This window comes from Ovis aries, chromosome 6, assembly GCF_016772045.2.
Source record: "Ovis aries strain OAR_USU_Benz2616 breed Rambouillet chromosome 6, ARS-UI_Ramb_v3.0, whole genome shotgun sequence".
Taxonomy (NCBI): domain Eukaryota; kingdom Metazoa; phylum Chordata; class Mammalia; order Artiodactyla; family Bovidae; genus Ovis; species Ovis aries.
Genome location: NC_056059.1, coordinates 4,832,524 through 4,858,636, shown reverse-complemented (window position 1 = coordinate 4,858,636; position 26,113 = coordinate 4,832,524). Strand labels below are relative to the sequence as shown.

The 26,113-nt window shown below is 41.4% G+C and overlaps 1 protein-coding gene across 8 annotated transcripts in view; it reads right to left on the bottom strand.

The window, feature by feature from the left end:
• Positions 1–26,113, bottom strand: part of PRDM5 (PR/SET domain 5) — a 268,026-nt gene that overhangs the window by 220,873 nt on the left and 21,040 nt on the right. For all 8 annotated transcript variants that reach the window (XM_060416677.1, XM_015096345.4, XM_060416678.1 and 5 more), the window contains one exon: positions 17,613–17,696. In XM_060416677.1, coding sequence (XP_060272660.1) covers positions 17,613–17,696 — 84 coding nt within the window. The remainder of the gene's footprint in view (positions 1–17,612; positions 17,697–26,113) is intronic.

The following is a 26,113-nucleotide window of genomic DNA, read 5'->3' as shown; positions in this document are numbered from 1 at the left end:
CTGGCCTGGAGAATTCCATGGACAGTATAGTTCAGGGGTCGCAAAGAGTCAGACACAACTGAGTGAGTTTCACTTTCCACCTATATGACAGAGGCCAGACACTTAAAAGCCATTCAGGACTTTTCTCTTTCAACACACAATCCATCGGTAAGCCTTACTGGTGTTAGTTACCCTCAGTCTCTAGTAACATACAACCAGAAGCCAAGCACTTCTCAACAAATCCACTGCAAAGGCACAAGTCAAACCAGTCCTCCGCTATCAGCTCCTGCCTGGTGTGTCTGCACCCTCCAGCCCGCTCTCCATCCAGCCACACAGTGCCCTCTCAGAGCATCAGCGGCATCACACCAGTCTAACCACATCTTTCCCATGACTCCTTTCCGCTGCCGACACCTCGTGGTGTGACCTATGCCTACCTCTCTAATGCGGCGCCCTGCTGTGGGCCCATCATTCAGTGACCACTGGCCTCCGCTGTTTCTGTCCTCTGAAGTTTGCTGCCATCTCTGCTACTACCTGGGTTCTCATCCAGGTCTTCTTACAGCCCCACCCTCACTGTGTCGTCTCAGAACACCCCGAGAGCCCACCCAGAGTGCTAAAGTAGAAACTCAAGGTGGGAGCACTTTATCCCACTCTTCTGTTCTTTTAAAATAAGCGTTTTGTGGAAGCATAATTGCAACAAAAAAAAGAAAAGAAACTTTAAGTGCACAGTTCAATGAATTCACTAAGTAAACGTACCTAACTCACAAACCAGCACACAGATCAAGAAATAGTTTGCCAGAAGTCTGCGCAGGTCCCCATGTCGTCACTATCCTCAAAACAAGGTAACTACAACTCGGATTTATAGATTACCTTGACCCACTTTTGAACTTTCTATAAATAAAATCATACAGTATGAACGTTTTCTCCAGCTTCTTTCACTCAGTCCTGTGTTTCTGAGACTCACCCATATTGCTAAGCAGAGCTGTAACACTTTCATTATTACAAAGCTTTGCAATCTTCCATTTCATGAATATGCATTTGTACATTTGAGATAACTATCCACGGTGCTGCTTTGAAAGTTCTTGTACATATCTTTAGTAAATGTATGAATGCATTTCTACTAGGATTATGTCTAATGGAATTGCTGTATCTCATCAAACACATATATTCAGCTCTAGGACAAACGACTAAGTGGTTTTCCAAACTGTCTATGCCAATTTAAACATTCAGCACTGGCATATGAGTTTCAGATAATTCCTGTAAATATGTGACATTACCTTTTTAATTTTGGTCATTCTGGTGAATATATCATGGCACCTCACTGTGCCTTTGGTTTGCATTGATGACGAAGCTGACCATTTTTCCACATTTACTGGCCATTTAGATATTTTCCTTTGTGAAGTACTTGTTCTAGTGTTCTGCCGTTCTTTATTTTAAAAAAATCAATTTGTGGTTATAAATATACTCTGAATACAGGTCCTATTTCAACAAACACATTACAAATGTCTTCTCTCCCTCAGTTACTTGCTTTGTTATTTCCTTTGTAGTATTTACTGTTTTCCAACAGAGGGAAACAATAGCATGGAAAAAACTAGAGAGCTCAAGAAAACTGGAGATACCAAGGAAATATTTCATGCAAAGATGGGCACATAAAGGACAGAAAGAGAAGAGATTAAGAAGAGGTAGCAAGAATACACGAAAGAATGATATGAAAAAAAAAAGTCTTAACAACTGGGTAACCACATTGGTGTGGTCACTCACCTAGGTCCAGACATCTTGGGAGTGTGAAGTCAAGTGGGCTGAAGGAAGCATTACCAGGAACAAAGCTAACAGAGGTGATGGAATTCCAGCAGAACTACTTCAAATTCTAAAAGAGGACGCTGTGAAAGTGCCGCACTCAGTATTACTGACAGCAAATCTGGAAATCTCAGCAATGGCCACAGGACTAGAAAACATCCATTTTCATTCCAATTTCAAAGAAGGGCAATATCAAAGAATGCTCAGACTATTGTACAATTGCAGGCATTTCACATGCTAGCAAGATTATGCTCAAAATAATGAACCAAGAACTTCCTGATGTACAAACTGGATTTAGAGAAAGGGGAGGAACCAGAGATCAAACTGCCAACATCCACGAGATCATAGAAAAAGCAAGGGAATTAAAAAAAAAAAAAAAAGACACATCTACTCTGCTTCATTGACTATGCTAAAGCCTTTGTGCGGATCACAACAAACTGTGGAAGATTCTTAAAGAGATGGGAACACCAGACCACTTTATCTATTCTCCTGAGAAACCTGTAGGCAGGACAAGAAGCAACAGCTAGAACCAGACATGAAACAACGAACTGATTCAAAATTGGGAAAAAGAGTACATCAAGGCTATACAAAGTCACCCTACTTACTTCTATGCAGAGTTGCTGTTGTTTAGTCGCTGTCGTTTCTGACTCTTTGCGACCCCATGGACTGCAGCACACCAGACTTCCCTGTCCTTCACCATCTCCTGGAGCTTGCTCTGACGCATGTCCATTGAGTCAGTGATGCCATTCAACAATCTCATCCTCTGTCATCCCCTTCTCCACCTGGCTTCAATCTCTCCCAACATCAGGGTTTTTTCTAATGAGTCAGCTCTTTGCATCAGGTGGCCAAAGTATTGGAGTTTCAGCTTTAGCATCAGTCCTTTCAGTGAATATTCAGGATTGATTTCCTTTATGATTGACTGGTTTGATCTTCTTGTGGTCCAAGGGACTCTCAAGAGCCATCTCCAACACCACAGTTCAAAAGCATCAACTCTTCAACGCTCAGCCTTCTTTATGGTCCAACTCTCACACCCATACATGACCATTAGAAAAGCAATAGCACTGATTATATGGACGTTGGTTGACAATATGATGTCTCTGCTTTTTAATGTGTGATCTAGGTCTGTCATAGCTTTTCTTCCAATGAACAGGCATCTTTTAATTTCATGGCGTAGTCATCACCTGCAGTGGTTCCAGAGCCCAAGAAAGCAGTCTGTCACTGTTTCCATTCTTTCCCCATCTGTTTGCCATGTGAAGTGCCAGGCTGGATGAATCACAAGCTGGAGTCAAGACTGCCAGGAGACATCAGTAACCTCAGATATGCAGATGACACCACCCTAATGGCAGAAAGCAAGGAGGAACCAAAGAGCTTTTTGATGAAGGTGAAAAAAGAGTGAAAAAGTTGGCTTAAAGCTCAACATTCAGAAAACTAAGATCATGGCATCCAGTCCCATGGCAAATAAAATGGAGAAAAAGTGGAAACAGTGACAGATTTTATTTTCTTAGGCTCCAAAAATCACTGTGGACAGTGACTGCAGCCACAAAATTAAAAGATTTTTGCTCCCTGGAAGAAAAGCTATTACAAATCTAGACAGCATATTCAAAAGCAGTGACATCACTGTGCGACAAAAAAGTTCCAAATAATCAAAGCTATGAATTTTCCAGTAGTCACGTACGCATGTGAGAGTTGGACCATAAAGGCTGAGCTCCAAAGAACTGATGCTTCAAATCGTGCTGGAGAAGACTCTTGAGAGTCCCTTGGACAGCAAGGAGATCAAACCAGTCACTCTTAAAGGAAATCAGCTCTGAAGATTCATTACAAGGACTGATGCTGAAGCTCTAATATTTTGGCCACCTGATGCAAAAAGGCGACTCACTGAAAAAGACCCTCATGCTGGGAAAGATTTGAGAGCGAGAAGAGTCAGGAGTGGCAGAGGATGAGGGTTTGATAGCATAGCGACTCAGTGGACATGACTGAGCCAACTCTGGGAGATAATGAAGGACAGGGAAGACTGGCATGCCACAGTTCACGGGGTTGCAAAGAGTAGAACACGACTTAGCCACTGAAAAAGAACAATAAAGCCCTTCACAGTGTTTACTATTTCAGAAAACTCGAGGTAAGCTAAGAAAATGGTATTCAATATTTTCCTTTAAAGGGTAACTTTTTTTATATGACTTTTACATCTATACTCCTATTAAACTGACTCTTTTATGTATGATGTGAGTTTAGGTAAAATACCCTTTTTCCATAAGAAAGTTATTTTTACCTGACACTATTATTGAAAACACCATCCGTTCCCCACCATATTGTTAATGACATCTCTGTCAGAAATAATGTCTATTTGTCTATCCCGGTGTGAGCGTAACAGTATTAATTTAGAATTCCTCTTTAATATACCTTGATGTTTAAAAGTCCTCCAGTTCTGTCACTGTAAGGCTCCCTTGAGAATTCATGACCCCTTGAATTTTCACATAAATTTCAGAATCAAATTCCACACACACAGAAACAGTAAATCGCTAGAATTTTTTAATGAGACTGCACCTTTTGAAATCAATCATCTTGTGCTTTATGACTCAGCATACAGTTACTCTTGAGAAGTGTCTCACACGCATCATTTGGTCAGCTAGCATTGCAGCTTTATCCTTCCACTTACTCTATCGGCGTTTGAGAAAGAGGTGCTTCCGTCTTCCATTTGGATTGCTTTCACTTTTGAAACATACACATCGTTTTTTGCACGGACCATCTTTATTTTTAGCAATGCCTTTTCCTTCAAGTCCGCTTTGTCGAATACCAGTGAAGCTACACCTGATTTCCTGTCATGTGCACTGGCATGATATATACCTTTTTCCATGCTTCTAGTTTAGGCTTTCTGTGACTTTACATTTTAAAATTGTCTGTTAAAGTGACATTGGTTGGTTTGGGGATCCAAGGCAGAATAGTGTTTTACTGGAAGTACTTAGTACTTAATCTACATAAATCTTATGTAATTATTGATTGCATTGGATTTATAGATACAATTTTGGTTATTTACTTTGTATATGACCTAGCTCTTTTTCCCTTACTTCCTGGCTTATAATTAATAAAATTATTTGATTATCCCATTTTCCCTTTATTAACTTATTAGTCAAAACAATCATCTATTATTTTACACAATTTAGATAAACTTACCTGATAATGCTAGAACCTCAAAACTCTTTAATTCCATTAGCTTCCCTCCCACCTTTCGAATTGCTCCAGTTCAATTCAGTTGCTCAGTCATGTCGAACTCTTCGTGACCCCATGGACTGCAGCATGCCAGGCCTCCCTGTTCATCAGCAATGTCTGGAGTTTACTCAGACTCATCTCCATTGATTCAGTGGTGCCATCCAACCAGCTCATCCTCTGTCATCCCCTTCTCCTCCTGCCTTCAATCTTTTCCAGCATCAGGCTCTTTTCAAATGACTCAGCTCTTCGCATCAAGTAGCCAAAGTATTTGAGTTTCAGCTTCAACATCAGTCCTTCCAATGAATACTCAGGACTGATCTCCTTTAGAATGGACTGGCTGGATCTCCTTGCAGTCCAAGGGACTCTCAAGAGTCTTCTCCAACACCACAGTTCAAAAGTATCAATTCCTTGGTGATCAGCTTTTTTTATACTCCAACTCTCACATATATGCATGATTGCTGGAAAAAACACACCCTTGAGGAGACGGACTTTTGCTGGAAAAGTAATGTCTCTGCTTTTTAATATGCTGTCTAGGTTGGTCATAACTTACCTTCCAAGGAGTAAGCATCTTTTAACTCATGGCTGCAATCACCATCTGCAGTGATTTTGGAGCCCAGAAAAATAAAGCCAGTCACTGTTTCCACTGTTTCCCCATCTATTAGCCATGAAGTGATGGGACTGGATGCCATGATCTTTGTTTTCTGAATGTGGACCTTTAAGCCAACTTTTTCACTCTCCTCTTTCACTTTCATCAAGAGGCTCTTTAGTTCTTCTTCACTTTCTGCCATAAGAGTGGTGTCATCTGCACATCTGAGGTTATTGGCATTTTCTCTCGGCAATCTTGATTCCAGCTTGTGCTTCTTCCAGCCCAGTGTTTCTCATGATGTACTCTGCATAGAAGTAAAATAAGCAGGGTGACAATATATAGCCTTGACGTACTCCTTTTCCTATTTGGAACCAGTCTGTTGTTCCATGTCCAGTTCTAACTGTTGCTTCATGACCTGCACACAGATTTCTCAAGAGGCAGGTCAGGTGGTCTGGTATTCCCATCCCTTTCAGAATTTTCCACAGTCTGTTGTGATCCACACAGTCAAAGGCTTTGGGCATAGTCAATAAAGCAGAAATAGATGTTTTTCTGGAACTCTCTTGCTTTTACGATGATCCAACGGATGTTGGCAATTTGACCTCTGGTTCCTATGCCTTTTCTAAAACCTGCTTGAACATCTGGAATTTCCTGGCTCATGTACTGTTGAAGCCTGGCTTGGAGAATTTTGAGCATTACTTTACTAGTGTGTGAGATGAGTGCAACTGTGTGGTAGTTTGAGCATTCTTTGACATTGCCTTTCTTTGGGATTGGAATGAAAACTGACCTTTTCCAGTCCTGTGGTCACTGCTGAGTTGTCCAAATGTGCTGGCATATTGAGTGCAGCACTTTCACAGCTTCATCTTTCAGGATTTGAAATAGCTCAACTGGAATTCCATCACTTCCACCAGCTTTGTTCGTAGTAATGCTTCTTAACACTTGACTTCACATTCTAGGAGGTCTGGCTCTGACATCCTGGAATGTGAAGTCAATTGCTCTTACCATTATATAAATTGTATACACTTTCAAATGCACAAATCAATTCTATAATTGTTTGGTACCATCAATATTTATGTTTATTTGTCCATATATTTACCCTTTATTGCTGTTCAATCTGTTCTGGATTTCCAAGTCTCCATCAAGATTCCTTTTTCTTCTCCCAGAAGAATTACCTTCACTTTAGTATTCCTTTTGATGCAGGTCTCCTGGCTCTTGCTGCCTGAATATATCTTTAATTTTTTGACAGTACCAGTTATTAAACAAATCTAATTTGGAAGGTCTGAAACTTCAGTTCAGTTCAGTTGCTCAGTTGTGTCCGACTCTTTGCGACCCCATGAATTGCAGCACGCCAGGCCTCCTTGTCCATCACCATCTCCCGGAGTTCACTCAGACTCACGTCCATCGAGTCCGTGATGCCATCCAGCCATCTCATCATTGGTCGTCCCCTTCTCCTCCTGCCCCCAATCCCTCCCAGCATCAGAGTCTTTTCCAATGAGTCAACTCTTCACATGAGGTGGCCAAAGTACTGGAGCTTCAGCTTTAGCATCATTCCTTCCAAAGAAATCCCAGGGTTGATCTCCTTCAGAATGGACTGGTTGGATCTCCTTGCAATCCAAGGGACTCTCAAGAGTCTTCTCCAACACCACAGTTCAAGAGCATCAATTCTTCGGCGCTCAGCCTCCTTCACAGTCCAACTCTCACATCCATACATGACCACAGGAAATGTGAAAATACATACTCTGATACTATTATCTTGTCAAACTTGCTTCTGCACCATCCTCTCTCTCCTCTCCTACCAAGGCTCAAATGCCCTAACAATTCAAACTCATTCTTTCCTCACTTGACATAATTCTATTTTATTCGATTTTTTCACAAAGTGAAAAAAATGCACTTTGGGATTTTACACGGTGATAATGTTAAGCACCCATATTACAGAGTCACAGGGAAATCCCTGAGCACTTTAAAGATGTAAAAATCTGAATTAAATAGGTCAAGCAGAGAAGGAGAAATATATGATACCCTCTATATGTGGAATCTAAAAAGAAATGATACAAATGAACTTACTTGCAAAACAGAAAGAGACTCACAGACTTAAGAGAATGAACTTATGGTTGCCAGGGGAAGGATGGCAGGAAGGGACAGTTAGGGAGTTTAGGAGAGACACGTACACACTGCTGTTTTTAAAATGGATAATCAACAAGGACTTACTGTAATGCACATGGAACTCTGCTCAATGTTACGTGGCAGCCTGGACGGGAGGGGAGTTTGGGGCAGATTGGCCTGGCATGCTGCGATTCATGGGGTCGTAAAGAGTCAGACACGACGGAGCGACTGAACTGAACGGGATACATGTGAAATGTATGGCTGAGTCTCTTCACCCTTCACCCAAAACTATCACAACAGTGTTAACTGCCTAGATCCCAGTACAAAATTAAAAGTTTTTAAAAAATAAAACTTAAAAAAAAGTAAAAAAGAATTTTAAGCACAAGGAGGATGAACACCCTCCAGCTTCTGGCAAAACAAGGGGAGAAAATTTTCTTCTTCCTCACAGTGCATGGTGATGTGTTAATTTCACATCACTACCATCACATTTTTTGATACAAGAAGGAATAAAAGGGAATTTAAATAAAAAATACTTTGAGATGGTTCCCCATCGTGTTTTGCTCAAGATAGTCTCCCACAAAGTAAGTGGGCAATCATATAATAAAGAGACAAAAAAAAAAAGGCATCTTATTAGGACAAGAGAGCTGAGCATAAAAGGGAAAAACCAGAGATGGCAACTTGCAGCAAGAGAATATAAAATATTTAAAACTAAAAGGAAAGCTGGAGTCTACTAGTATTCTATTACTCATCTTCCTCTACAACCTTTCTTCTTCCTCATATTGTCACCATCTTCATCTTCTCTTTCACCACCTTCCTCTTCCTCATCAAAGTGTTCCAAGTCCCCATCATTATGAACTTCAGCTGCTTCTAATTTATCATCAACAAATTCAATAGATTTCGCCAAATATCATCTTTGATTAAGTCTCTTAATTTGCCTCCACCTGCATCCAAATCATCAGTGAACCAAGTGAAGAAGGTCTGAGATTTTTCATGCTACCTCTTCCAGATACTACCTCTTTCCTTTGTGTCTGACACAAACATTTCATCAAGTCCTTTCCAGATTCCCATTTGATTTCAGTAAACATTGAACATGGATTGCCACTCTGAATGAGATAAAATATACTGGAAAAAATATTTTAAAGCAAGGATTTTGCAAAATTAAAACCTGTTCAGTATATTTTAAAGCAAGGATTTTAGCAAAATTAAAACCTGTTCAGTATATGATTTAATATCTTCAAGTTTTGCCACTTCAGTTGAGAAAATAAATCGACATCTCTTCATTCTCATTGCTATGCAGGGGAGTTATGTGCACATGGTCAACAAACATTAACCCTAAAATTGGCACCTGGGAGATCAATTACGACTTCGTTTGAAAAGACTGCAGCATTTGTTATACTTTAGTTCTATTTGAAAATTTTCTCACTGTTGTTAGTAAAGTCTGTCTATATAAATTCAAACAATACCTGTGTATTTAAATGTTCTTATTGTTCTTTGCCTCCCTTCGGTGAATTCAGAGTAGCAAATTTTTTTCTCTGAGTGGAATGTGGCAGCCGTCTCAGTTTCCACATTTGAAAAGCAAGTAAAGACGATGCTGGAGCTAATGCTGTGAGGCAATTCCAAAGCACAGTCATGAGGGAGACAATCACAACTGAAGAGGCCCAGAGAACTATGCCTTCATTTTAAATACTTTTACTGGGTATAGAATTCTGGATTGCAGTGATGTTCTCTTAAAGACATATTTTGGTTGTTGATTATTTTTTTTATCTTTTCTGTTAAAAGAGAGCTTTCAGTATTACTGTTTCTTTTTTGAAAGTAATGTCTCTTTTATTTTTCCTGCCTGCTTTAAAGAGTGTCTTGGTTTTCTATAGTCTTACCAAGATATATCTAACAAGTGTGGCTTTCATTACAGTGATGGTACTTGAGGCTCAGAGAGCTCTTCAATTCACCAGGTAATTTTTTTTTTTTTTTTGGTGGGGGGTGTTTCCTGGTGGCTCATGTGGTAAAGAATCCACCTGCAATGCAGGAGGACCTGGGTTCGATCCCTGGATTGGGAAAATTCCCTGGAGGAGGACATGGCAACCCACTCCAGTATTCTTATAACCAGGGAATCTTCCCAACCCAAGGATCGAACGCAACTCTCCTGCGTAAGTTTTGGAAAATCCTCAGCCATTATTACATCAAACTTGCATCTTCCTCATTTTCTCCTTCTTTGTCATGTACTAAAAGATCCTAACATTACAGATACATTAACTCACTTCTCATATATCTATTTTTAGTCTCTGTGCTTCATTTTCAATATTTTCTATTGACTTCTTTTACTCATCACTAATCCTGTCTTTTGCTGTGTCATATTTAATACCTAATTCAAACACTGAGTTCACAATTTCAGTTTGAATATTTCTGTCTAGTCCACCTGGTATTTATACCTCCCAATTTTTAGTAAAAGTCTCCATCTTCTCATCTGTTTGCTTCATCTTTTCTTCCATTTGCTGCTGCTAAGTCATGTCAGTCGTGTCCAACTCTGTGCGACCCTATAGAGCGCAGCCCACCAGGCTCCCCCGTTCCTGGGATTCTCCAGGCAACAACACTGGAGTGGGTTGCCATTTCCTTCTCCAATGCATGAAAGTGAAAAGTGAAAGTGAAGTCACTCAGTCATGTCCGACTCTTAGCGACCCCATGGACTGCACCCCACCAGGCTCTTCCATCCATGAGAGTTTCCAGGCAAGAGTACTGGAGTGGGTCGCCAGTGCCTTCTCCATTCCATTTGCTAGAACATACCAATAACATTTATTTTAAGAGTCCTCATTTGCTAACTCCAATCAATATCTGAATCCTCCTAAGTCACTTTCCATTGTCCAGTATGACTATACGGTCCTATCTCTTAGCATCTTGTCATTTTTATTACATGCTGGACACTATGTAGTAAAAAAAAAAAATTAGAGGATGCAGATATTATACGGTTCACCCCAACCTCTGCCAGACAAAGTGGAAACTGTTCACTGTAAGCTATGAAGGCAGTAAGCTGACTCAAAGCTGGCTGCAGTTAAGGCAGACTTCAGCCAGCCTCAGTTGATCCTATCCCTACAGCACCATCATACAGTGCTTCCTTCCAAATGAAAGCATGATGTGCAACTGAGGGCCCCTCCACGCAACAGGAGACTGCAGAATACAGCCTTTTAGAAGTACCATACATGGTTTAACTCTATAGCGTTCTGTCATGCAGCTTCACAATTCTGCAAATGTTTTGAGGAGGCGCCAGCAATGTTTCTGAGTTGCTCTGGGTCTGTAATAATGTCACTCCAACCCCCCAACACTGCCCAAAGATCTACTTGCTACTCTGTACTCAAACACAAACTCTCTTCTTGGGCTGAGGTGAATTTTCAGCCTCTTGCCCATACCCAGAATCAGCAAAGCTCTGACTACTTCCCCAAGGCGGGGAAAAAAAGGCTACAGATTATCAATTCATCTGTTCAAAGTTTTCCTCTCTCTGGAGCCTTAGTCACTCTAGGAATCTTGTCTTTAACAGCTCTTCGATGGCCTTACACAAATCACTTTTATATTTAATCTGTCTTTTGTAGCTGTTCTCAGCAGTAATAACAGTGTGCTCAAGTTCTCATATGAAGTAAGTTTTCTTGCCCTATTTTATTTTCTTTATATCCATATCACTATCTTTCTTTGTATTACTCATTAAAGGTGTTTTATGTCTCTCTTTCCCTGCTGAAACATAAACCCCAAGAAAACAAAAGCTTTACTGGATCTTCAGCGCGAAATCACACTACAGATTGCCTGACCCTGGTATCCTTGCTCTTTCTACCGTGTTTCACTTACCATGCCTATTTCTGCTTTGTGAAGAATTTCTAACCTCGTCATTTCTCAGTGTGAGAAAAAGAGAAAGGCTAATTCTGTGTGTGTGTGTGTGTGTGTGTGTGTGTGTGTCCTCAGCAAACATTCCCTCACTTTTTCCTCCATGAGAGAGAAATGAGCAGAAATGTACTTTGAGCTTCTCTCCCTCATGCTTTCTTCTCTTCAGCTGATTGTTAAGACACTGACGGTCCCTCCTCCCCATGCCCAGCTCCCTGCTGAGCAGAAAGCACACCTACCATCGGACTCGGTATATGCTCATGTAATACATACCACATATACACCTCATTAGTAAGGTGGGAATTTTAGTCTTCACCTGGCTCCTATCTGCTCTTTCTTTGTTAGAACCACAGAGTGGTTATTAATTTAGTAAGCATCACCAGTATGTAAGTGAAGTGCAGAATGGAGGTTAGGAAAGAAGTTTCCAAGAACAATCTACATTTATTTGGCCAATTACAAAAGGGGCCCCAGTTCATCTGGTATACACATTTATTCTGAAATAATAGTTTACTATAACTGTAGGATATTAACAATTCTTACAAATACACCTGCAAATCTTGTCATCTTATAATTCTTATAGCTACATTTTTTAAAACATTTACTCAGAGGTACAAAATCATTTCTGCTAACTAAAATAAATAAAGCTATAATTTGATATTCTGCATTTTGTAATATGCAGCTATGTAGCAAACTGTAATGACTAATTGCCCTGGCAATTCCCCTAGCCTTAAGATCCCCTGGAGGAGGGCATGGCAACCCACTCCAGTATTCTTGCCTGGAGAATCCCCATGGACAGAGGAGCCTGGTGGGCTATAGTCCATGGGGTTGCAAAGAGTAGGACACAATTGATCCACTTTCACTTTCAGTTTCAGATGTAAAAAATACAGCTTTCCTCATTAATCTTCAAGGGAACAGATTCAGGAAGTAAACAACAGTAAAACTGTTTAAACACCTTTAAGTCAGGCTCATGCAGGTGAAGCAGGCTATTCTTACTGTACTCGTGGTATCCCACCATGAGTTACCTCTGGAACCCTTACAAGACTGCAGCTCCTTTAGGTTAAGAGCATGACAATTTAAGCAGCAAAGTTCAAACAGTGTTATGTTTTTTTCCTATTGTTCTTATGTTGAGATAGATATTTTTCTACTAAATTATAGATGATACAATAGCAAAAAAAAAAAATCAATCTAAGTAAAAGAGATTTGACTCTTTTTTTATAAGAACATCGCCCAGGACTGGTATATCTCACTGGAGTCTCCGGTTGCTATCTGGTTCTTTGGGATTCTGCATGTGAGTTCATAGATGGCTAACTGCAAGAACTATCTGCCCACAGAGGGACCGTCCAGGAGTACTGAACCCAGGGCATGGCATCCTGCCTCAACCTGGCTCAGGTCACACCACTGAACACCCTACCTCAGTGGAAGTGCTCAAAGACTGAGCAGAAAACAAACCCATCCTGAGCAGGAGACAGAGGAATGGGGTTTCGAACTCTGTGATCTCAGAATAGATGGAAAGTTTGGGAATAAATGACTCAACTGGAAACATCAGAACAAGGCCAAGTTCTGAAAACTTCCCAGGCCAGTTTCCACACAAAAAAATCCCTTACAGACAATGCAAGAGGATGCTCCAGGAAAAGAAGGGAAGATACCCTGCCAACAGAGCAGAGCCATTTGGAGGCGTCAAGACAGTGGATTCATCGACAGCCACTGTGGAATGCCTGAAGAACAGACTGAGCAGGCAGCAATGAAACGCACAGCCTGTGCTGTAATCTACAGGTGGCTTATGTTTAGTCACTATGTGTGTCTGACTCTTCCGCAATCCCATGGACTGTGGCCCAACAGGCGCCTTCTGTCCATGGGTTTTCCCAGACAAGAATACTGGTGTGGGTGGCCATTTCCTTCTCCAGGGGATCTTCCTGACCCAGAAATCAAACCCACATCTCCTGTGGATTCTTTACCACTGAGCCAATAGGGAATCCCACACAATATAAAGGTACCAAAACTTAAAGATACACGTTAGAATAAGAGACAGTGCCTGGAGAAAAGGTATTCGAGCTGTAGTTTGAAATACTGAAGAAAATACTACAAAAAGAGAAGATCCTGGAGATTTAGAAACAAAGATTATTGAGTTTTAGCAACATTACTCCAATGGATTTTGGTCTTAGACCAAGTCTGAGCAGGTAGAAAACAGAAGAAAATGTATCTCAGACTCCAAACTACCTGGGAAAAAGTATGCAGAAAGACTTCTACTTAAGGAAGGAATAGAATACAACACAGACAACTGCGCACATTCCACCAAACTAACAATGAGAAGCATTTACAATGGAGCACTGATTTCCAGCTTCAAGCTCTATAATGGTCTGAGGCTTCAGAAATCCAGAATTCCTTTGCTAATACAGTTAATTTCAAATGAGAACCCTGAGGTATCAAGGAGACTTACGGACAGAGGAGACAGTCTCTTCTGACCCCAATCTCAAATCCTGGTGGCCAACACAAAGGGAGGCTGAGGTGCCGGTGAATGCCCTGAGCAGTGGGCATCGGAGAACACCAAACTGCCCCTCAGCAGGGAGAGGGGAGGCTGCAGGAGACAAAGCCAACGCTCCCTACTGAAACCCGCAGGCCCCTCTACACCTGGCCCACACTAACAGGGACTCGTGCACACCAGTAAGCACAATCCTCACCTGTACCTCCAAGCCTTCTGGTGTGAAATGACCCCTAGGGGCCCTTGGCCTTGCCCACCATAACTGCTGGCACCATAACCAAAATATAAACTGACTAAGAGCTATCATGCCATGTGCTCTCTTGCATGGCGTCACTTTGCAGACACCACATCACTACCTGGCTCCCGCTCATAACCACAGCGTAGGTAACCACTGGCTTGAGAAGGACCACGCATCTGAGAGCTGCAAGTGGGTCACTCTAGAGCTACTGGGTGTACTTAGTCACTAAGTTGTGTCTGACTCTTTTGTGACCTCAGAGACTGCAGTCTGCCAGGCTCCTCTGCCCATGGGATTTCCCACATAAGAATACTGGAGGGGGTTACCATTCCCGTTTCCAGGGAATCTTCCCAACCCATGGATTGAACCTGCATCTCCTGCACTGGCAGGCGTATTCTTTACCACTGTTAGAAATGACTTAAGTAACTGGTCCCAATTTACCCACCAGAGGAGGGAAGGCTCACTATCTCCCTTTGAGAGGGTTCAAATGGTTCCAAGAGGGGAAGACTGCAGTAGAACCAGTCATCCTCCTTTCTCTGTGCACCCCCTGAATCCTGGCAGCTCCAAAGCTGAAATAGCAAAAATGGACTTGAAGAATGCATCTCAAGGATAGGAAGCCACTCTCTCCATTAACACAATAAGGACAGAACTAAAGCTAGCAAGCAGCAAGCCTCTGCTGCAGCTCAGATGGTGTGCTGATTGTTTTTCAAATGCTCCCCCAAGAAGCTATAACACTGAGAGCCCCCTGCCCTGCCCAGCAGTGCAAGAGCACAGCGCAGAGCCCAGCAACAAGCCACCCTGAAGACCAGACTCGGAAGGAAGGAGTCCAGGAGGCAGAAGCTCGTGAACCCTGGATTAAAGAGATCCAAGCTGTTAGGTGAGAAGAGAGGGCTTGTGGGGCACCGGGAGACTCTTCACTAGTACCCTGCTGAACGGGGTCACAAGCACAAATATTGTTTAATCAAAACAGGCATAAAATAAAAAGTAAAAGAAAACAGAGAACAGCAATCATTACGTGAGTATAACACTACCTGAACACAGAATGATTTTATAATCAATAGCTCTTTGGGTAGGAAAGTGAGAGAACTGGGTGTTATTGAAATGTAAAAATGAACGATAAAGATATCATAGAACCACAGGAATACATGATGCAAAGATGGTCTGCTATAGCACCGGCAGCCTCCTTAAGTTTCCCACTTGGAAGACTACTTCTTCAAAATAAAAATGATAATCATTATCTGCTTAGCATTACCAACTGCGCAAGATACTAACCTGACCACGACATTAAAACTTTTAGAGACAATAAAACAAATATCAAAAGTCATTAATGACCTCTTTAATAATTGATGTTTTTATCATTTATGGCTTATTGAAGTTATTTTGGCACATAAATGTTTGATTTTTAAAAAATTTTATGGTAAAAAAAAATTAACTGCTAAGAAAGTTAAGACCTTATAGAAAAACAGAAACCCAGTGAAGCCGCTCAGTCGTGTCCGACTCTGCGACCCCGTGGACTGCAGCCCACCAGGCTCCTCCATCCATGGGATTTCCCAGGCAAGAATACTGGAGTGGGCTGCCATTGCCTTCTCCAGGGGAGCTTCCCAAAGCAGGGATCAAACCCAGGTCTCCCACATTACAGGCAGACACTGTACCATCTGAGCCACCAGGGAAGCCCAGAAAAACAGTTAAGGGCGTTAGAAATCTTTTTAGGTTTATAAACATAAACAATTAAAACAGTATATTAAATTAAGGTAAACCTGTAACATTTTCCACTTAAAGACTATAAAATTTCCATTTTCCATCACCTGCACTTCAGAAATCTTTCAAGAATCTCCTTCTCAAACAACCCTACTCCCTACATCCAACAGTCTCAGCAATACGGTGATGCTTAAAAATCTGTTTTGCTTGCCGATAGAACAGTTTTATGTGTCAATCTGGCCAGATGGCAGTACCCAGTTATTTAATCAAATAGTAACCCAGGTTTCGCTGAAGGTGTTTTACAGATGCGGCTAACATCTACAGTGAGCTGACTTTAAATAGATTACTGTCAACACTGTGTGTGGCCTTTGAGCAAACCAAAGGACTCAACTGCAAAAACTGAGGTATGCTCGAGAAGTTCTTCCTCAAGACTGGAGTATTAACTCCCGGCTGAGTTTCCAGCCTACAGGCTCCAGCATGCCATCCCGACAATCATGTGAGCCAATCCCCTGGGGAAAACACACGCCCACCCACACCTCTCTGTTTTTCTGGTGACCATAACTGATAAATGCACATTCAGAGAGACATCGTATGCGTGGTTCTCTGGTCCAGCACTGCATCCCTCTCTGATTTAACGATCCTACTTCTCTCAGGCCCATCCACACATGCCTCAGCTCCCACCCTCCTCATGCAACCCACCAAATAAAATTCTTGGGACTGAGTTTTCTTTTCCAGCTTTTTGTTGAACAATATCCACACCTCTGTTTTTCTATTTCCACCCCCTAGGCCCTTCTTTCTCTGAAGATTAGCAAAGAACAGTAATGAAAGTAAGTGGCATAAGCTAGGATGAAAATTCTCCAAATATATACATAATATATACATATGTGCATTTGCATATATAAATTCCTGCATTAGAGAGATTTTAGATAGCAAAAGACTATCTACAGTGTCATAGTTCTTTAAGTATGTTTTTAAAAGTAAGGTATAGTTTAAGCTGGGATTTCTGTTCCAATATAAAGCTCAGAAATGTTTCTGTGCAATTAGAACTGCAATTGGGAAATAAAAGTTAAACAAAAAATATAATTTAATTTTCAGAAATCAAATTCTAAATCCGTAAGAAGAATATGCTTATTTTGAAATCCAAACATCCTTATTCATGGATGACTTATTTTTAATGATGAAGTTCAGTGACTTTCCTGGTAGTCCAGTAGCTAAGACTCCCAGTGCAAGCTCCCAATGCAGGAGGCCCAGGTTCAATCCCTAGTCAGGGAACTAGATCCCATATGGCACAACTAAGAGTTCCTACGCAGCAACTAAAAAAAATCTTGCACGCCACAGCAAAGAGCAAAGACCTCGCAGCTCAGTTTGCCAATAAGAACTGGCAGAAGACCTCACAGTCTGCAAATAAGAACTGGCAAGGTCAGACAAATAAATCAATTAATTAAATGTTTTTAATGATGAAGTATATAAACTGATTCAGTTATAGAATAATTATCTAGTTATGTATTTCAACAATTTTTTTTAAATGCTAAACTCTCAAGGTACTCAGATTCCTTAAAACTAAAACATTCAATGCTTAAACAGTCAACTAGTATCAATATCTATTAACTTAACCTTATAAATGAATTAAACAGTACAAAGAGAAACATTTTAAATATTTAAAATCATATCCTCACCTCCCACATCAACCTGTAATCCATATTTTCATCCAAATCTTCAGGCATTCTCTTCTCTCCAGCAAATGGTCCAAACTTTTCACCCTGAATAGTAATGATTATATTGAAAATGAATTAGTACAATAATCAAGATACAAAAATAAATTATTATTTCTCTTCTGGAAAAATTTTTCTCTAAATCTTCCTACCCAATGATTGAAACACATTTAAAATACTAAATAATTTACCCAACAGGAAATATTTACATATCTAAAATCCAACTTAATCTATTTTTAGCCAAACAGCCTGAAACCACAACACAGGAGCCAACATAAAAGGGTTAAACTGCTCAACATTTATATTCTGACAAGACTCTGAACATCACACTTTGATGTTTCAAACCTCTGCAGCCATGAGAAGCAGAGTCTTGCCTGACTTGAGAGACAAGCCTATCAGGCAGAAAATCACCTGATTTCAATAAAAACCATAAATCCATCCCAATTATGAACAGAAAAGAAGGAGGCTTGCCACTCTCAAAGAAAGACTGTTCATAAATAAAGTTTAAATCCTCCTGCCAATCCTTCAATCAACCAAGGAGGCACTCCACGAACCCGGGCTTCTCCAAGCACGAGCTTTGAATCACCATCAAGAGATTCGTTCACCAGGGTCGCTTGTTTCAAATTCAGAATCCTGAGCTTATTAATATCAGAATCTCTGGGAGTGAGATGTGGAAAGCTGTGTACAGACAAATTCCCAGGTAAGAACCGCTGGCAAAACCAGGAGTGGCCCCCACAGGGAGGGATCTGTGAGGCAGGGTGGATGGTGAGCAAAACTGTCTTCACAACAAGGCAATCAAGCAGGGGCTGGAGGGACTGGGAGTGGAGTCATGCTTGTCCAGCCAAGCACGCCACAGACATGGTACAGAGAAGACACGGGATCCCACGTGTCCTTGTGAGCCTCCCCCAAGCCTTCCATGACTGTTCTACAGTAGAACCCTTCCCTCCATAAGGACACGGCAGAACTTCTGATGAACACTGCTAAGGGGGGAAGAAGCCACCAAAATAGTGTTTCAAGGAATATAAATGACTTAATGAACAACAGAAAACCCAACTCCAGGCAACAGTTAAGTGTTAAAGCTTAAAGGAAGTACAACTAGCTAACACAGCTCCCTGGGGGCTCAGTGGTGAAGAATCTGCCCGCCAATGCAGGCAGCGAAGTTCGATCCCTGGGTCAGGAGGATCCCCTGGAGAAGGGAACGGCAACCTATGCCAGTATTCTTGGCTGGAGAATCCCACGGTCAGAGGAGCCTTGTGGGCTACCGTGCACGAAGTCGCAAAGAGTCAAACACAACTTAGCGACGAAACAGTAACAGCAACCCAGGCCCTCACTTGACAGATGAAGGAAAGCGGTTCTGAGAAGTCCCAAGTAACAGCAGAGTCTGGAAGGTCTATTGCTGAATGTTAACTAGGAGGCAGAAAATGCTAGAAAGACTCCTAAAATCAAAACTATAATCCTAAATAAACCAAAAACAAGTACACCAACAGGCAGATTGCTATTTGGCTACTTCAGCCAACCTTGAAGACAGAAACCAAGTATTAAGATGTTTTTTGAGAAATAAATTTGAGGATTTGGTACTAATGCACACATAGTTCAACTTTTCACTCCACCTCGTCATATATCTAGCCTTCATCAACTACTGCAGAAGAAAACCATCTGAGGACACACTTTCCAAACAGACGTGCCCGTGCCAGTCAGCCCCCCTCCACCGCACAAATCCAGAGGGAACGGAGACTGCATCGAACAATTAACCAGGGTTCAAAAGCCCGAAAAGAGACAGAAACCCAAGGAAATGACTGGGATCAGGGGGAAAACGCCTGCTTAGATGCAGACCGAGTCAGATTACTAAAGTTCTTAAGCTTCGAAAACTCAAAATAAGAATCAGGAATGTGAGTTTAAAGCTTTGCTACTAATAGTGAGCAATCACTTTGTCACAAAATCAAACTGCCAAACCATAATAAATACAGCTTTTCTCACTCGAGCTAAGAAATACATTCTGCATCTTGTTCTAGTATATTCACATATACACAGCTGACCCTTAACACAGTTTGAACTGTGTGGGTCCACTTAAACATGGATATTTTAATCACATCATCCTGGTTGGTTGAATTCACAGGTGTGGAAGAAGCACAGATGTGGAGGGCCAACTATATATTATGTGTGGATTAACTCCAATGCTGTTCAAAGGTCAGCTGTACACAGAAACACATACTTAAAAAACTAAAATGTAAACTTCTTGAAATAACACTGCCCTTACTCTGTACAATGAATTTCATATTTTCTACTCAACTTTACTTCACTTTTGAAAAAACACTAGTTTTAACAGAAGTGAATAATCAAATTAATTTCACAACACACCAATGGGCTGCAATTCAATTTGAAATACACTGACATAAAATTCAGATAGAGGAGATAAATTTATATTTAGCTCTCTGGATTTGGTTAAATTGCCTTCAAAGTACACTAGTGAGTATACTGGGATGATGTGATCAAATAAACTTGAGTTTCTGGGGCTGCAAGATTATAAAATATCAATAGTTAACTTACTTGTGGTAAGAAACACTGAAGACAATTAAAACAATTTATATTTGGCTTTTGATGAAATTTTTATACTTCCTGAACCCACTCTTAGCCTTCCCTTAAGAGTCCCAGCACCTGCTATCCAGCCCCGTTCTCCCTCTGTTCACTGTCATTTCTACTACACAAGCAGCACTTCCTCATAATCGTAATCTTAATGTAGACACAGCTTTATTCACTAGCCTAAGAGTAAGCCTCTCCTACCTCAGCAGGCTTCAAACTTGCTTGGCTAATGTACCAATGGAAGGAAGGTTTAGGGTGCGCACTCCATATACATGTAACTTTTTTCTCTTGGCTGAACTGTATGAAATTGCTAGTATTTGGTCATTTTTGATATATGAAAATTTCACAGGATTCATCATAATATAAATTATACATGCATGCGTGTTTTCATTGCTCTTTGCAACCCCATGGACCATATCCCACTGGACTCCTCTGTCCCTGGGATTTCCCAGGCACTACTGGAGTGGGTTGCCATTCCCTTCTCTCGGGGATATTTCTGACCAGGTGCACGAGTCTATTCAACACCCAACGTGAGGTTCATAATTAATGACTAGAAGGAAAGCAACATTTCAAACTATCTCCTTGAAAATTTCAAAAATTTCTAGCTGACTACTTGTCATCATTGGTTTTACTTTGTGATTTAGCTGTTGAAGATCTCATACTAGCAGCAAAAAAAAAACCATCAACTCTACCATTTTCTTGCTGTTTGTGTGTCTGATTATTACTACCTTCAACCTGTGACTATATTCAAGAAATCTTCCTAGAATTCCTTGCTCCCAACGATCTAAAGAATCACTAACCCAAATGCTCACAAGATGAGGCAGGAAAGCAGCACAACATCAGACAAAAATATATACAGGATAGAGCAGGGAGTGGCCAGGAGGGGAGCTGGAGGGACATGCACATTTAAAAAGCCTTCCAACTCCAACTGAATATCTTACTGAAACCAACAATTTAAATTTGTATATGAAATCACTAGTATTCTATATATGTATAGGCAATGAATTTCAAGTTTCCAAAATTCTGTGCAGATCAAATAAAATGTGACTGTAAAACAAATTCAACCTGCAAACACCAAATCGTCCAAGTCAAACTCACTTCTCCGAATAGCTCAATGCCGAGGCTACAACAGTGCTTCTTTGCTCTTTTCTAAACAAGGCAGATAAATATCCATTCAACTTGGGACCCACCAGACTAGACGATAACTTTTAATAAAAAATGTATGACTGGAAGCATGTGGGCCATTTTCTGTCATTTTGACTAACAGTATTAGCAAGAATGTGAAAGCAAGCTTTACTGCAGAAGCTTTACTCACTGAGGAAATCACTGAGGATTCCAGAGATCTGGAATGCTAACCCCTGCTCTGCCACTAATTATCTGTGACCCAACAGAGTGGAACAAACTTCTGAGCTTCAGTTTCCTCAGCTATAAAACATGGACATCTAGATTTGCTGATTTCTAAGATTCCTTGTTGTTTAGTTGCTCAGTCATTCCTGACTCTTTGTTGACCCCACGGACTGTAATCTGCCAGGCTCCTCTGTCCATGGGATTTTCCAGGCACGAATACTGGAGTGGGTTGTCATTTCCTTCTCCAGAGGATCTTCCTGACCCAGAGATCAAACCTGTGTCTCCTGCACCAGCAGGCGGATCCTTTACAACTGAAGCACCTGGAAGTCACAGATATGGATTAGCTGATTTCTAAGATTCCTTTCGGCTTTCAAATCCTAGCGTTCATAGGCCAAACTTAGAACACTTTGAGAATCAAAGAGAACAAGAGTGTAATTGAAATATTAACAGATTCTTAAGTCCATAGTGATCGCCAGAAAGAGAAAAAAAGAATTTTTGAAACACCTCATATGCCATATTAGCCTATAAAAAATAATAAAGAGAAAGAATTAGGCATTTTCTCCTCTTTTCAACAATAATGCTACTGCAGAATAACCAGACAGCCATAGATGATGAAGGAAAGCTCTTCTTTACAGAGGAGTCTAATTTATAAAAGGAGCAGGAACTGATTCAGGCAAAGATTATCAAATGAATGCTAAAACCATTAGGTAAAGCATGACAGTAAAATAGGTGTTCATACAGTGTAACCTACAGATTATCAGTCACATCTTTACAATGGAAAAACTGCATCAACGCAGTGCTGGTAGACGCCTGCTGCTAAAACACAGTATGAAGTCAATCATTCCAGCCCTTCAGTCCCCAGGGTCTGTCACAGGGACATGTGACAGGGCTGTTTGCTAGACTCTCCAGGCACCTCCAGAGGGCACAGACCTCTTCCCTTTGTCCTGTCTCTCCAGGCACCTACTGTCTAGAAGGGAGCACAAGGTGCAACGCCTAAGAGGGGAGCGGGAGATGCCGCCTGTGCTCCTTCCTGTCTCCCACCACAGAGACTGCATCATTTCCTGAGGGTCCTGCGGGCAGAGAGAAGTGCTTAATATACGCTAGTGTGGTGGTGTTGTGTGTGTGTGTGTGTGTGTGTGTCTGTGTGTGTCTGTCTGTGTGTGTGTGTCTCTGTGTGTGTCTGTGTGTGTCTGTGTGTGTCTGTGTGTGTCTGTGTGTGTGTCTGTGTGTGTCTGTGTCTCTGTGTGTGTGTGTGTGTGTCTGTGTCTCTGTGTGTGTCTGTGTCTGTGTGTGTGTCTGTGTGTGTGTCTGTGTGTGTCTGTGTGTGTCTGTGTGTGTGTCTGTGTGTGTGTCTGTGTGTGTCTGTGTGTGTCTGTGTCTCTGTGTGTGTGTGTGTGTCTGTGTGTGTGTCTGTGTGTGTGTCTGTGTGTGTGTGTCTGTGTCTGTGTGTGTGTCTGTGTGTGTCTGTGTGTGTATCTATGTGTGTGTCTATGTGTGTGTCTGTGTGTGTGTCTGTGTGTGTGTCTGTGTGTGTGTCTGTGTGTGTGTGTCTATGTGTCTGTGTGTGTCTGTGTGTGTCTGTGTCTGTGTGTGTGTCTGTGTATGTGTCTGTGTGTGTCTCTCTGTGTGTGTGTCTGTGTCCGTGTGTGTCTGTGTCTGTGTGTGTGTCTGTGTGTGTCTGTGTGTGTGTGTCTCTGTGTCTGTGTGTGTGTCTGTATGTCTGTGTGTCTGTCTCTCTGTGTCTGTGTGTGTGTATGTCTGTGTGTCTCTGTGTGTGTGTGTGTCTGTGTGTTCTGTGTGTCTGTGTGTGTGTGTGTCTGTGTGTGTGTGTCTGTGTGTTTTTTAAGTACATATCTAACTCTCAGATTAGAAGAAATACAGAACACAAAGAAACAAATAGGGCTCCCGGGTGGCATAGTGGTAAAGAATCAGCTGCAATTCAGGAGACATGGGTTCAATCCCTGGGTCGGGAAGAACCCCCGGGGAAGGAAATGGCAACCCATTCCAGCAGGCTTACCTAGGGAATCCCATGGACAGAGGAGCCTTTCTCCTAGACAGTCCATGAGATTGCTGAAGTGTTGGCGTGGCTTAGCAACTGAACACCACCACCAACAGAGAAACACATTAAATAATGTACCTTGGGAAAACAATCTGATAAATCCAGATAGTGATATATACCACGAACAAGAGCCTGCTCTCTTCAGAGAGTAACTGGTTTTTTTTTTTTTTGCTTTGTTTTGTTTTTAAGGGAATGGGAAGAGGGAGACTGTTAAGAGAGATTTAATAGACATAACCAAGTATAAGAGGTGGTCTGCGAGAATTCTGGTTCAAAAATAAACAGCTATAAAAACATTTTGGAGGTACTTAGAGTAACTTGAATATAGGCTGAAATTAGAAGACATTAAGAAATCATTTATTTTCATTGGATGCTAAAATGATAGTATGGCTATTTAGGAAAATGTCCTTACGCTGAAGTATGGAGGAATGAATGGTCATAATGTCTGTAATTTACTTTGAAATGGTTCAGCAAATAAAACACATATACATATAAATGAAACAAGTTATATTAAAGTGAATCAATCTGCAGTTGAATCATTTATATGTAAAATAATGTTTTTCACAAAAGGAGGCTAGAGTCCCCACTTAGAATATAATTATATTTCAAGGCCAACTATTGTGCATGTGTGTGCTCTTGCAATTCAAGTAAGCCACCAATAAAGTGCATTTCTAAAAAGCTCAATATGAAGAATATCCAATCTTCTTTTCCTTTCTCCTTAGTATTAGAACACTGACCTTTGTGAGGGTACTAATGTATCTAGTCAGAAAAACTACATTATCAGCTCTCCATTTAGGCAGAGAGGAGAGCTAACCACCTGAAAGCAGAAATCATAGTATGAACCTACCACAAAAGCTCTTCAATGAGAGCTGAGTCGGCAGGTAACAAACACCCTAATGCCTTGGTTACTTCCTCTTTATCCTCATCTGGAATAAGATCATGATAACTGGGGCTACAGCAGCCACTTTAAGCCCGAGAGAATTGCAAAAATGTCCACCCTGACATCTGGAGCCACTGAACTGACAGCAGCAAATGCCCACCTTGTTACTGAGAGAGCATAACCTCTGGGGTTTAGATTACTGCAGCTGTCTGTTACTCTGAGCTGACAGAGCAAACATCAGGCAAAGAACTGCACTAGCACCCAGGATAAAGCAGAAACATCTGTATGAAACGCATCAAAGGAGTATGAAATGGGAAATGCAGGAGAGTGGTGAAGGAGAGCGGTTCTGGAATATAGTAACCTGAACGGAGCACCTTTCCCTTCAACCCCAGCTCTAAGCCACTTGTTCTCGAGCAAGACAACTTCCACGAGCCTTTATGGGAAGCTGCAAAAGTGAAGCCCTAGGTCCTGGCACAGAACTGGTGAGAGGCAGTCTCCCAGATAGCCTGAGTACCTCACTGGAAAACAGCACAAGAGGCAGTGCTGAGGACTGGGAACCAGGGGATCCTGTAAAAAGCTGGAAGTCACAGAAGGCAGGGCCACAGCCCACAGTGCGTCCTATCCCTGCAGCCCAGCAAAGTGCAAGGAGACCAGAAAGCCAGGAGGGAGCTGAGAGCCCACCTGCCCCCACAGGCCCACAGCAACCAAGAGCCTTCTGCTACAGGGCAGGACTGATAACACAGTGTTCCCCAATAACCAGTCGTGAGCATCAGTAAAACCACCAGGGCAAACTGCCTATACAAGGGGCCAGCTGCCTATGAGGGAGACCAAACAGAAAAATAAGATCCATACTTGTAAAACAGAACACCTATAGGAGAGAGTACTTTAAGTAAAGGGAATTACGTTGGGAGTTTCCTGGTGATCCAGTGGTTAAGACTCCGTGCTCTCACTGTTGATGGTCTTGGTTCAATCCCTGGTTGGGGAACTAAAATCCCACAGGTCATGAAGCATGGCCAAAAAAATAAATAAACAGAATATGTCAGTTACATAAGGGAATTTAAGGAGATTCAAGTGCAGCACTCAATAAAGAAACTTTTTAAACTGAAAAAACATAATTGCCTAGTTAAATATTTTTGGAGAATAAGTTGAAAGAGAAACGCAACAACCTGAGAATCATGTATCCAGTCAGGAAATCCTTCACAGTCAGATGGGAAGGAGAGCTATTTGATGATATACACAGATTCGGACAGAGTATTATCCACATGATATGAGAAAAAGAACTGCAAAGTTCCTAAACAAATGAGCCAGAACGAATGACAGAAATCAGAAGAAGAAAAGGAACCTGTGGTGCACACACACACAACATTAGCGTAACACAATTAACTGAGTAAAGAGGTTTCTCCTCACACTGGTCAGAATGGCCATCATTAAAATCTCTACAAATAATAAATGCTGGAGAGGATGTCGGAAAAGGGAATCCTCTTGCACTGCTGGTGAGGATGTAAACTGGCACGGCTACTATGGAAGACAGTATGGAGATTTCTTTAAAAACTAGGAACAGAACTACCATATGACCCAACAATCCCCCTACTGGGCGCATAC